We start from the raw sequence: 14,826 nt of genomic DNA on the forward strand, positions 1-14,826 counted from the left end.
CATCACCTGGCCTTTCCTGTGATGTTCACTGTATACCTCCGATATCCCTCCCTCTAAATTCAGCACTCTTCACACCTGGAAGTACTTCTGATTGCCTCCTTTCAAAATCTGAACAAAAATGGTCAATGGTCATCTAAGATAACTTTGGCATATCATTTCAGCCCAGAAGTAAGATATATACAACAGAAGGTCTGCCAATCTGAAGTGTAAGGCATGCTATTTAGTATCTACCTGCCTAAAAGACTTACACTAGCTAAGCTAGTGTGCTCTATGCATCTGACGCATATGTCTGGTTTCTCTATGTTTGCTGTCATCTTTTCACTCCTTGGCCTTGAAGACAAAGCACAAGCTAAAAATGTTTAGTTAGACCAAAGCATTGTAAACAGTGAACTCTCAGATCACCACAACCATGCAACTAAAAATGTCATTATGTTTGAGGATATGCAGGAAGATTAAAGTCTGCAAATAACTGTGATACTTTTAAATATTTTCACATAATCTGCTTTTTTCTGCTCTCCCCATGTCTTGTCTGAGGAGACAATTTATTGCATGGAGGCAAGTGGGCAATGTGTCAAGCATCAGATGTGGTTTTGTTGAGAGCACCCCACACTGAGTCAGGTCTACTGCTGTTTTTCTGTGAGTGCAAGCAAGTATCACAAGGTAGGTCTCTTGCCAGATCCCTTCTCCTTGCAGTACTAGAATGTGTTTTCAGGCATCACGACCTATGCCATTCTAGGAGTAGCCCCTTGAGCCTTGTTTTACCTGGAGATGGTGTGCTCGAGATCATTCCGGTAAATGGGTTGAGACTCTCTCTTTATAAGGGAAAGCAAAGCAATTCCTACAGCTGGCTAGCTCCTGCACAAAGGCAGACAAACATAGTTGTACCCATTTTGAAATCAGGGGAAAAAAGTGCAGGATTTGCTTCACATGGGTTTGAAATATCCTGACTTACAAGTCACAGTGTTGACGACACACCTTTCTCAAACCTTTATGTCTGTGCCTCTGGGTGTTCTGAAGGCATTATAGTGAGGTGACATGATAACCTGGGATCGCAGAGGCTGGGCTCAGTGACCCAGATGGCCCTACTAGTTCTGCCTTGTGCTTTCCTTTTTGTAATACTCCATCTTCCTCATTCTCTCGCTGCAACAGAGTGAAATCATATCAACATGGACACAGCAGATTAGTTTTACAAGGTTCCCACCAGTCTGACATTCATCAGCTTTCTAATCTAATAGTAACACAATACCCTTTACAAGTACATGTTGAAGCAGCATGCTCTCAGCCTGAGCCCAAGGACTGCAGGTTAAATTGATACCCAGGCCCTGCATCCTACCAGCCTCTGACTGACTAACGTTATTTCTGACATTCCCAGGGCCTGGCAGCCCTCCACGCAAGGGTTAAAGGAAAGTTGTAAGCAATGGTTCTAAAACACTTGGAAGAATCTCCTTGAATCAAAACCATTTCATAAAAGGCTCTCTGCCAGGCAATAAAGTATTTTTGATGGACTCTTATTTTATCATTACCCATGTAAGAAAAATGTATTGCAAGAATCCCAACACAATTCAGGGAAGTAATCATTTGCAGATTTAGTAGGCATTCTCAATTGGCAAAAATGAAAGATTTATTGTAGGCATGATGAAACAAAGAGCAGTTGTGCAAACTTTACTGAGCTGGATTATGAGAACATGCTTTTTCCATTTCCCACTTTTAAATGCTTTGGATGCAGTTTCAAAAGACAGATCAAGATCAATTATTTAACACTGCAGCTACACTGTACCTGAGTGTAGGATCTCTTCACACATATGTTATCTGTACACACCAATAAAAGAAGGAGATCGAGGGAAGACACTACTGTAGACAACAAAAGCAGACTTTGAAATAAAACTCCTATTGTTCCTTGATTCCACGATCAGCCCAGGGATGCAAACAGAAAAGTCAGGCAACGACAAATGTCTGTGATATAAGTGCACAGCTATTTGAAACTTTTGACTTACCCAAACACAGAAAATACAGGTGTCCTTGAGACAGAATAAAGGGTGCTGAATACTCTGTAATGGCAACATTTTCTTCGAAAGCAACTGCAGAGCTGAATAAAATCACTGTATTGCATACCCTTACTCACTGGAATCATGCTCTGAAGTAGAAGGGACTTTCTGGTCAGCAAAGGTGCATAGTCTCATGCTGACTTTAATAAATAGGTGGAATAGAAAACACTTTGGGAAGGAGGTCTTTTTCTTGCCTTTTCTGCCAGGCACTCGATGTGTGACTTTTGGCACTTTGTGGCTGAACCATTCTGGGCTTACATACCCTGGTGTAAATTCAAGGTTTCTTTACAATTACCCTAGTGTAAACAGGGACAGAAAGTAGCAGAGTAATCTGCCTTAACCCAACTGTATCTGGAACTTGGGCACAAGAGTTTTAACCACACAGAAAATGGCATAGGGAGGCAGAAGCTTGAGGGAGCTTTGAGATTCTCAGCAGAAAGAAACGTTAGAGATGCAAAATCGCATTATAGATGCATTACGTTACTGGCCTCACTACCTCACTGTGATTATTCACCCTCACTGTGCTCCAGAGAGATTTATTTCATTGTACTTGTGAGGAAATGGAGATCTAAGGTCAACATTTCCAGAAGTGCTGATGAAATTTCAGTTACTCAGTTACACACTGTCTGGTTTGAGAAGAGGACCTCAACTTCAGAGGTGCCCTATTACAGTGGGGCACCACGAAAATAACGCTAGCCAAAACCAGGGCCTGCTTTTGAAGATCTTGCTTAGTGTGAGTTGTCAGACGCCAGAAGATCAAGTTTGGATACATTTAGTTTAAATAGCACATTATTTTTTTTACAAGGCCCGCTGGGCTACTTGCTAAACAAGTGAGTGAAGGTTTCAGAATCTGGCCCATTGTGAAGCCCAAACCAACACAGACGCCCTGCGCTGTGGAAAGATGTTTTTTTGTATCTCACCTAGTTGTTAAAGGCTAACTGTTGCTGGTTTGCCCCCAAGTAACAAACAAATGCATCACATTTAGAACTGAGATCCAACTGCATAAATGACTGTATAAAGTTTTTAATGTGCACTAAATTCCTCTTTCTCCCCTGGGACTATACTATACAGCCTCTGTATTGCTTGCAAATGCAGATTAACATTTTTATTAAATGACACATGTTTCACTAATACCGAGTATTAAAATGTATTGGCCTAATAAGAAACATTAATGAGTATATCGTTGGCACCAGTTTTAAACAATATTTAATTTTACTGCTTTTTAATTTGACCAAGCCTTCTGCCAGGTGATTCAAACTATTTTTCCTTCTTGAGGTTAATCACTGTTCAGAAAGGCTAAATCACTGAAAGTTCAGAACAGTTCCGTGCTGTTTTTAATAATCCCCATAGAACACATACATAGAAATAAAATAAAGCCCAGCACTTAACCTCAAGAACACAATCACAAAGGGTTTGTTTAAAATTTTAGAACTTTCAAGCTCCCACCTTCTAAATGACAAGGCAAATAATATTGAGATGCATTTTTTAAAAAAAAAAAAGATATTTCAGGGAGAAAAAAATTCTTCTCTCACTGCTCTTAGATATTAAATAACTGCAGACAGCCTTCAAATCACTGAACGCAGCCTTCTTTCCCAGATCTTCTGAAGACAACTCACCCTGCCAAAATGATGCCGGACCCTGCAGAATGATAGTTTTAGGACTCAACTGCTGGACACATCTTTGAGGCATTCTTGAGGTGTATTAAGACATTCCTACAGGAAGCAGTTAGCCCACTATTATATTTACTGCTCTGTAAAACTTATGACTGGAGTGGAGAATGCATCTGACTAGTTGAGGGTCTATCACTTTACTACTGTGCAGATTCATATAGTGAAAGTGACGGACAACTCACTCCCAGACAGGATATATAGTGAGAAAGAAATCTTGTCACACTTTTGTTACATGGGAAATGGCGAGCTACAGAAATCCTTAAGAGTTATTACAAACCCAGTGCTTAGAGGCTGGAAAGTCTTCCCCTTTTTGCATCTTCACATGTGATTATTTGATAGAATTCATTGATCTGTATGGCAAAGAAAGTGATCTTGTGGTGCAGCTGGAATGAATTGGGAGTTAAGAGGCTGCCTGCAAGGTATCTTCAAAAGGTGATGCCCCATGAGAGGTTTATAGTTCTGTGCTGAGACTGGGGTTTGAATAAATCTGCATGTGGAGTATCATCCAAAGCCAGGCCACAGCAGAGCTGGAAAAATTCTGAGTGTCTTAAAATGAGAAAGAATCACTATTTACTGAATTCTGTGGGACAAGAGGATAAAGATAAAAACATGGTATCGAGATATAATTTTTGTGTGCAAACTGGGCAAAAGGAAGGGAAAGAAGCCTAGCAGAAATTTTCCAAAAGACCTGGGAGACATGCCTAAAAATCTGTCTAGCAACCAGACATAGGTCACAACTAATAAATTTCACTTTTCTAAGCTGGCCATACTTTAGCCTATATTATTTGACAAAGAACACAAATGACTTTGCTTGGTGTGGAGGAGCTCTGACACGACTACCTCTATGCTACGCGCCACAATGGTGCCAGACAGAATAGTCACTGTGGAGAACCTTCTAATAAAATGTTTCCTTCCTTTTAGATGTTCTCTGTCAATCAGACCACTGTTAGGAATTTTTCAAAAGCTCAGAGTGTTTAGGATTCTGACAAATACCTGCTGCTTTGTAGGAAAAAGGATCATTTTCCTTCTTCTCAAATCATGTCACAATTGGAATTGTAAAAAAATATGTATATTTTAGTAGTCAAATCAAAACACCAAAGAATGAAGAAAAGAGAAATCAGTCCAGGATGAACTGAAATATAATTGTTTGGGGGACTGCACTAATAAAAACACCGAATAAATCAAATGGGGAGAGCTTTTAAACAACAAAAAAAGAGTTTTTGTTTAATGCTTTTTCATTCTGAAATGGAAAGTAAAAAAAATATGGGCTAAAATATATTTCATTATTTCCAAAATAGTATACTGTTTAGAAAATGCCAACGGTAGCAAAAACCTCCAATCCTGTTCCCTGTCCTCCCATCACTCTGTTTTCCAAATTGAAGGTGACCCAGATTCACTAATAGTTTTCTTCTCAAAGCTCTGTTTTACAATGATACTACTACTGGTTTGAAAAAACTGGCACGGAATACCTAGCATATTTGCTAATGTGGAACATGGAAATGAATATCCATTCCTGTGTCACAAAGCTATCTGTTCCCTAAACCACTGTCTGCTTAGTCCTATCACCTTACCTTCAGCAGATACTAAGTATTGTTAGGTGAAATTATCCAACACTGAGGACCATAATAGTGGTAATTAATTACCTTCTATCCTATGGCAGTGAGTTTCATAGGGTGAGTACCCACTATGTGGTGGTGATATTACTGTTACTATCCCACTCTGTTTCCTACTTAAAAGACTGAATGAGCAGCAGTATCTACACACAGTGACCAGCTCAGCATAAATATGCCAGGAAAACTTCAGGGTAATTACGTTTTAAACAGGTCCTGAACTACCTAATAATTAATCACGTCAAATGAAACAAAACCTTGTGGAATTAAACGCTCTTGTAGGATAAAAAAGTATGTATTTGAAAGCTCCCTTCCATGGAAGTTCCATGCTATACCTCTAACTCCCATATTCCACTTATCAGATCTCTTCAGTGTCCTGTATTAACATTTTTAAGGCACACTACTAAATTTGAAAACCATTCTCAGTGCTGGCAGCAACAGTTGGAATTTACTTCATTTGTATTTATTCAGATTTATGCGAACAAAAAATCCTGAGAGCATGCCAGCCAGACCTAACCCATATCAAACCGCTGGAAAATAACAAAAAGACAGCTGACTCCGCTTGGTCAGAGCAGAAGTCCATCTGGCCCAGCATCCTACACCTTTTTCTATCAACCTGATAAAGCAGATGCACCTCACAGAATGTCCCGAAGGTCAGCAATTCCTGGGAAGCTGATAATCTCTCAGGGAAAACCCTGGCAGCTACTGTCTCTGCAGCTCAGCCCAAGAAGGCATGTCTGAGGCCCCTAAAGGCACCATACCATTGCGCTGTACTTGTCTCCACTAAGAACGGCAGATTTGCATTTCTGTCCTACTGCACTGAAACATAGGACAATCCCAGCCACAGTGGAATCTGGACCAAATAATTTCTACAGCTTTTGCTTTGCAAGATCTGCTGGTGTAGAGCTCTCCTGTGGACAGACAAAGAGTTCAAATTCACCAGCTGCCACTGGGCATGAGCTGACACAGTGCCAAGCCTAAAGCCATTTGCCAGCAGGCCCTCCAGTGCTGGTGCATGCTTAAACCCATTTGTACTGTCCTGTAATCTGTCGTGGTTTTTGTAAACAAACAAACATTGTATTTTCACAAAACCGCTGAACTGATGTCTCCCTCTCTAATCAGAGTGGTTTTAATGCTGCAGTTCCTTGAGAGTATCGGGAAATGCCATCAGAGACCTAATAAAAAGAGATCTCTGGTGAGGCAGCTTTGATAGAATGGATGTTTCCTACTATTGACTTCAAAGGAAAGAAAGTGAGGCCAATATTATTGGTTTTTTAAAGCACTCCTTTGGCATCAGTGCATGACACCCTCCACTCCAAAAGCTGAAAATACTTTCCAGACTTCCACAACATTCCCTTGAGTCAGGCATGGAAACCTATTGTTTATGTGAAGTAACTCAAAAGCATGTAAGCTGGTGCATGCAGACCTATTTTCCTTGCAGATGCAGGATTGTCCCTCAGACTCATCTGTAGATGTAGCCTGTAGAGATCTCATTACTCACCATGCATTGCTAGACACATGCTCCCCACTGACCACAGACAGCATAATACTTGCTATCTACAGAGAACAGAGATTCCGCATTGGTTTCCTTAGCAGCAGAAGCAATACTACTAATCTGCTCAATAGGCGCCTTTCCCCCGTAATTGTAATGTTCAGGTTGCTGCCCATGAAGTTTTACAAATGTAGCCGAGCCTTCTGATGAAAGTTTTCACAGGTTTATGACATGTTAAACCACCTGCGTCAGAGATGTACAGTAAAAATAAGAGGAAGTACAGCCAGACAGCTATCTTTTGTGTAATCTGTACAGAAATCTGTTTCATAGGTAAATGCAAATGGTTAGTTTGTGCGATGTAGTGATTTGAACACAAGATCTGCATTGGAATGCTGGAATTGCCTAAAGGTGCCTTTAGGCAAGTTACTTATCTCTTCTATGTCTCAATTTCCCCATGTGTAATGCAGTACCTATAGCGTCTTGCCCTTAGGGATTCAAAAGACCTGACTACAAACAGCACAGGTGCCGAATTTCACTGTACAATACAGCATCCAAATCATTGCACCAAGGCTATTCCCAAACTGATTATGTTGCAAATATACAAGAAAAGATTCTGCTTCAAAGTCTTAACTACCTAGGCAAGTACACAATGTGACAGACAGGTCTAGAATATACTCAGGAGGCATTTGATTCTTTGAAATACATGAACTGGAGACATGAACAATGGCTATTATCACTGTCGATCTCCCTTCATGGATATCACACATATTACGATACCAAATTTCTATAAACACTAATTGCATATGTAGAATTATGTACAGATAAATGTATTTATCTCAGTCATGTCTGTGGAGGCCTGCAACATAGGTTCCCTGAGCACATATGCATGCAGTGATGGGAACTTAATTTTCTACTCCCTATGAAGCCACAAGAATGCAAAAGGGTAAACTATTAAGCCAAGTATGGATTTGCCCAAATCAAACAATTCCAGACAACTAAATGAACAGCTCTATATTTACAATTGCAAGCAGAGGCTTAAACTAAGGATGCAATATCTAGAGATCAGCAGGGTTCTACCCACTAAAGTATTGGAAGAACTGAAAGATAGAAAAAGATGCATCTATGAGAATATATATATATTTTTAGAATAAAACCATTTAAGCTTGCTAATTTTTGCTGTCTCAGACAATCAAAATTCCAATTGTCTGGGACATCAAATCTAAAAAAGCATGAAATTAATCTTCAGAAGTTAAAGTCTTAAAGGCATTGCATCATTATTTTTGTTGGATATATTTTTGATTATAATGCAGATGAACCCCAAATTTAATAAAACTAAAATAACATGAGTTAAGTATGAAACATAACAGGATATTGCAAAGAGATTAGGTAGTTTCCTTTAGACTACTTGCAGAACCCAAGGAAAAACCAAACTGAGGGACACAATGACGAGAAGGCACCACTTAATTAGAATATTAAACAGAATATGAAAACAGAATACTCATAGTACCGGTTTTGGCAAGGAAACACAGCAAGCAGGATATGGACCCAAAACATCAGTAGTTCTCTACACTAGATACTGTTTTGCCTGTCGACTCGTAGTAAAGAAAGAAGCAGGCTAGCTAAATTTAAACCAGCTGTAACGATGAGAGTGTTACAGTTGGACTGAAGGAAGCTTACCTCATGAAAGTATTGTGGAAACTGCTGTTGGAAAGATAATAAAAGGATTAACTGCAGTTTTAGTGAACCATTTACTTTTCAATCAAAATGTCTCATGTATTTCCTGTTCTCAAGTAGCTTGAATTCCAAAATTCCTTTGTCTATTACAGTACATAGTAGCAAAGCCTGTCATAAGAAATTAATAATTTTACATGGAAAAGTACTTTTATGTATGAGGGTGGGGTGCTGCTCACTGTTAGCTTCTCCTGAGCAGTTCAATACATAGTCAGCCAGTAATCTTACAGAGGGGAACAAAATCAAGGGCTTAAAAAGAAAATACAATGGGTAATTGTGAACAGAGAAAGAAAATCTCCACTACAAATACCAAGAGATGTAAAGTAACTTTAACAGGGCTACAGCAAAAATGAAACAAAATCTCAGACCTCTATAGACAGAGAATGAATTGCCTTCCTAATTTGCAGGAATAATAGCACAATTATTACCACATCAAAAGAAAAACCATCATTTAAAATGACATGACATCACTGCACAATGAAACACTGCACAGCAACCCTTGTTTAAAGTGGAATGGAATTCACTGGGCAAATAATCCCTACTTGATATTAATAACTTTAAGGAGCTGTGTTGCAGCTTTGGATCTTGTCCCTGCCAGATCAAGGACTTTCCAGGGTAGAAAACTAAATTTGTAAAGACAACATATTTTTCACGTGCTTCCTTGGATCCAGCTTTACTTCACATAGGATTCCAGGTTGTAACATTTAATACATGGATACCTCAGCTGACAGTGGAAGGCTCTTACTCTGGGAATAGAAGAGTTAACTGCAACTTGTGCAATGTAAAACTCCTAATTCTGATTGGGCCATTCCATGTATGGGAACAACTACAATATCTGCTCAAACAAAACAGATCTTTATGTACTTATATGCCAAGGCTATATACATGTGCCATGAAGGCTGTCTGCAATATCAGGTGCAAAGGTTTTTCCAACCTATTCACAATATTAAGCCTTGAGATGTTATCAAAAGCCAGTTCTTTAACGCAGATGAAAATAATTGAAAGTTGGAAATTTTCAGCATTTGCTAAGATATTACATGATTTACTGTCTCTGGTTTATCCAGTTTCCTGCAGAAATGGGAATGTAACATTAGAAATCTGCTATACAATACCTGTCAAATATGCATTTGGCAGAAAAAGACAAAAGTTCCCTCACCCATGGAGGGAATGCTGAATCTTTCAGCATCATAGTAAAGCTAATCAGGGTTTCATATTTTAAGTATTTCTTTTTAAAAGTGTGAGATCAAAGTGGGAAGAAGACTGACCTCATTCCACATGATAAAAACACTAAAACCAAAAAGTAGGCTAAAATAAAACCTGTGAGTATGCTTTCACAGCTTGCTTATGCTTTTGTTTGGAAAGAAGCAAGTAACTTGCATTATCCTTTGATGATTTATGCCCAAATAAAAGATATACATAGGAAGTTAAATTCCTTTGTACTTTTACAAATTGTGATTGAGGTATTTCTGGAAATGAGCAAGTCAGTTCTTTCTCTCAAAGGAAAAAGAAACAGGTAAGTCTTAGAGTATTTCCATTTTATCTTGGACAACTCGATGGTGTTCTCTAAATATCTGCATTGTTTCCAGTATTGTTTTAGGGAACACCCACTGAACATTAAGATAATCATTCTTCATTTATCCAACAGAAGTAAAAAGATAATCAGGATGACCACTTAGAGAGAAAATTTTTCTCTGTAGAACATTTTGAATACTGTTGTTTTCTTCCTTCTCCCTTCCATAACCATTGCAGATCAGCAAGCTTTTTCTTGACTAAATGGAAAAAAGTAAGCTTTTTACATAAATATTCTGTCCTATTCCCCCATAGAAAGATACAGCTTGTCATGGAAAAGTTTGTCTTCATCTAACTTCCTTACAAGCATTTTCCATTATATTATTCTCTGATCAAAACAATAAAATAGACATATAGTAAAAAAATCTGCCTATCAAGAACCACAACCTGCTGCCATAACCATTCCCTTTGTTTGTACTTATTTGTGTGTATGTGCGTGCATGCACGCACGTGCGCATGTGGGTGTTACAAACAAGACTTTCCAAATTTCATGGCCCAATTTGGAAGCTTATGTCAAACTTGTTTTGCTTCATCTGTTTCAGTCAGGGTCTTATATCATTGTTGTTTCAAACATGTGGAAAGCTTAATGGAAGTAATTAACTTTTATTTTAATTTGGCCATATTGTCATCATGGTGGGCAGATGCAGAGATGGTGCTATTCCCAAGATCCTCTTTTTGGAACACTGATGTTGTTTACATCTTCTTGATCAGAAGAGAACAATGGGTTTTCCATATTTTTAAAGCTCTGTTTTGCAAATTAAAAAAGCCCCTAACAACCTTTGAAAATGTAATTAAAGATATTCCTTTAATTCTTTTAACTGTTTAAAATCCTTTAACAAGTTTCTTTTTCTTTTCTAAACTATCATTTGAAAAGTTTGCACTCATAACTCTATGGGTTATTGTTCAGCTGAAGGAATGAAAAGAATTTCATTAGATGTGTTTTATGTTTCTTGATTAAAAATGTCACCCGAGGCTCAGTGACTTTGTTTTACGTTAAATGACTGCTGCGTGCTTTGATCATCACTTTATTAATGCTTTAATGAATATTAAAAAAACTAAAGCACTGTATTAAAAGTTAAGCTCTCAAATAAGGAAACTGAATCTCTTTTCCAAGAACTACAGTATTTCTTACTCAAACACTTCCTTCTAGATTAAGGTTTTCTCCAATTCCCCTTCAGCCTGCTGCAGACTAAGTTACAGGAAAACACAACAATTATGTTGGAATAAGACTGAAAAGAGAGCAAGAAAGAGAGCAGAGCAGTATGTTTCTATTCAAACAAATATATTCCAGACTTACCATGCACTTGTTTGGTTTTTCTCCAGAATGAACCCTCATATGAATCAGCAGTTTGTAACGAGCATTGAAGGGTTTATATCGGCGGACACAGCCTGCCCAAAAGCAAGTGAAGTCCTCTCCTTTCCGTTGATCAATGTGGGTCTTTTCTATGTGTCTGACCAGTTCGTCTTGTTGGTCGTAAGTGGCACTGCAGTCAATCCACTGACAGACCTGTTTGCCATTGCTGAGGTCCTGATCGTCCCCATCGCTGGGCTGAAGGGACTTCGGAGACATAGAGGCGTGTAAGTGAGGCAGTGGCCCTTGAGTCTGGGTTAGTTGCTGGTGTAGATGGTAAGGCGGAGGCAGCCCCTGATGATGTCGGAAAAGATCAGCAGCAGAGGAATAATCATCAGCTGGTTCTTGTTTTAAGAAACTCACCTTCTGGGTACTGTGCAAAGTGTTTTGATGAGGAATGCTAGTACCATTCATCATAAGGCTGAGGCTTCCATTCTCCTCAACTTGCTGCATTGGTATCTGCTCACAGTCACTTCTGTCACATTCAGTGGAAACAGGTACAAGACATGCTGGAGGGGAGGGAATACTGCAAGGGTTTCCAGGCTGAGAGCAAGACTGGGGCCGAGAGGATTTTTGAGCACTGTGATGACTGATCTCCACTGGATGAGAGGAAATGCCAGCTGAATTAGTTCGCAGTCCATTCACACAGGTGACCAGTGACGTCTGTGATGTGCGGATGATAGCTGTAATATCAATTCCTTCAGCCGAAGACGGCACAACAGAGATGCATCTCTTCTTCAGATTGCTTGTTTGTAGCCTGGCTGAGTGCTGAGGGGTGCCAAGTGACAAAGGACTCAGGGAGGAGCTATGTTCATTATTAAACAAGTAGGATGAAAGTGAATTTGTAAAGCTATTATTCATTAGGTCTATTTCAGGATGCAGACTACCGGAGGTTCTCAGCTCCATCCCCTCCGTAATCCTCCTATGTGTGGAAGTCTCAGACAGAACCTTATAATCACTCGGGCATTCTTGTTTAATGTGCTGAGCTGGGTGACTTCCATTCAGGCATGGAGCAGCAGAATCTACTGAGTCTTGAAACCTGGGTGACCTGTAATACAGTGTTCATTAAACATCACTAACTACCACAGGATTTATGATTTTTGTATAAGACACAACACTTGTTAAGCCCTGGAGAATGGAAGCACTTGCTCTCTGCTGAATTTTGCCTGTCTAATACAGCAATTAAACCAAAAAAATCTGCAGTGCTTCCTCTACAACCCTTGTAAAGGCAGCATCATTTTACACAGGATTAATTTTACACACTGGGTTACGCACAGAACAGACAATCTTCCCTCCACTGCTACAGGCAGTTAATCAATCACAATCTAGGTTTTCAATGCATAATAGATCGGGCAAAACAATAGCTGAGAATGAAGTTTGAGAGCTTTGGGCATTTTTTAATTATTCAAATATCGGCATTTTCCTCAGAGCACACTGGGAAAATGCCTTGGCATTCTTTTTCACACAAATCAAAAAAGGCTAGCTGAACTTTGCTTACATGTCAGAGAGATGCCTTCCTTCACTAAATTAAACAGGGAAAAAGATCAGTGGGGGAAAAAGGAATACAAAGAGAGAACAGCTCGCTTTCAAGCAGTGGTCCAGAGTTAATAACAGATCAGCTGAGTATTTACTTCTAAGAGGTCTGCAAAAGATAACTAAATAAAGTTCACAACTGGTAGATTTAAACTGGCAGTCTATGCATTCCCATTTCCATTTTTCGTATTAAAGTCTACATGGGTCTGCAAATCAAAAGACTGTTCTGCAGAAGTGATTTTTAATCTTTTTTGGTGTGCACTGAATCCAGTCACTCAGGAAGCAGAACCTCAAGGAACGCCATACAGACATCTCAGAAAAACCTTTGGGAATGCCTTTAGGAAATGTTTCCTCCTAACATTTTCTTCCAAGCAGTTAGCAACTGGTTTATGCCTTAAAATAAAACATTTTATCTCAGCTATAAACATTTACTGTGGATGACCCAACTGTGTGGTTTTTCTTAGGACCAGAGGGTGTTTCTTACATATCCCTAAAGCATGGGAGGGTTTAACCTATGGCTTCATCATGCAGAGATGTGCCAGACCGAGAAAAGGAAACAGTACATCTGTGTGCAAGAAAGCTGTATGTGAACTAATAAACCCTCCAGAGAGGCGCTCCATGGCTCTTTTGCTGACATGTTCCACTTAAATGAATTTTATGCTTTTTTGATGCTAGCACCGAAAAAGCTGAAGAAAACCTGGCCATTTGGCAGCTTGCGTGTGACACAGCAGCTAAGACAAATCTAACACATTTTAAAGCATGAAACACAGATATGTAAGCTATTTTGGACACATAGATACATTAAACTGATTATATAATAAAAATGCTCAATAACATACATTTATTTTACAACTTAGATGATTTTATCACTATTATTTCCATTAATCCACCACTAACGTTAAGACAGGAAGCTGGGACAGCTTCTAACACCTCCTTGGTAACAGCTCTCAAAGAACTAGCAATTATAAAAAACAAAGCAGCAAGAAAAATCCTCAAAAAGATTTATTTCTCGTGAAATTAAGGTTGTCAAAAAATGACACCTGTGTGAGGCACACAACTGGCAACACTGCATTCACTAGTGACAGGTTTCTAGAGCTCAAATGGTTTGCAGCCAGTAGGGCTTGATATAAAAAAACCCAAACTTTAATGTCATGAGAGAAGTTAAATCCCCCACCATTCATTGCTATAGAACAATCAGATCTTGCATTTGCCACCAGAAATTTAAAAAGAGTACACTGCAAAATTTTAGAGGTTTCCATAAACCATTAGTTATAATTTCTCCCTTTAGGTTTGCACAGTTGGTCTCAGGGTAAACTTAAAGCACCTGGTTTTGCAGATGGTAAATTTAAAGAAAAAAACAAACCAAACAGTATTCATACATTATTTTTTAATATTTATAGAACCATATGTCTGTAAAGTATGTGTCATAAGCATACGTAAAAACCTTTTATTGCACATGTTTGGGAAACCCTGCCCTGCTTACTAGTAGCTTCATTGCTCAGTAGAAAGTGTGCTGTTTTGAACTCATTCTGAGAAAGGTTTTACAGAATACCATGCCAGGCACAGTATTTCCTAGTATTTAGTTTCTTCTGTATGAGAACTCTTCTAAATAATTCAGTTTGTATCACAGTTTAGTGGTCCCAAAGCCTCAGGCTAAAGTAAACACAACACACTTCTTACATCATATAAAGCTAAACCAAGCTTTACATTTCAGCCTGTGATAACTGGTGTCATATTATTAAGCTTCACGTAAAACTCCCATTTTGCCAGAAATCCAGGTGAGGAGTTCAAGCTGGAATCAGAGCAGAGTACCTGCAGGATAGAT

At 38.9% G+C, this 14,826-nt stretch overlaps 1 protein-coding gene across 3 annotated transcripts in view; it reads right to left on the minus strand.

The window, feature by feature from the left end:
* Positions 1-14,826, minus strand: part of GLIS1 (GLIS family zinc finger 1) — a 211,130-nt gene that overhangs the window by 94,497 nt on the left and 101,807 nt on the right. For all 3 annotated transcript variants that reach the window (XM_055725190.1, XM_055725191.1, XM_055725192.1), the window contains exon 4: positions 11,415-12,516. In XM_055725190.1, the coding sequence (XP_055581165.1) occupies positions 11,415-12,516 (1,102 nt within the window). The remainder of the gene's footprint in view (positions 1-11,414; positions 12,517-14,826) is intronic.

The sequence above is a fragment of the Falco cherrug genome, chromosome 12 (genome assembly GCF_023634085.1).
Source record: "Falco cherrug isolate bFalChe1 chromosome 12, bFalChe1.pri, whole genome shotgun sequence".
NCBI lineage: Eukaryota > Metazoa > Chordata > Aves > Falconiformes > Falconidae > Falco > Falco cherrug.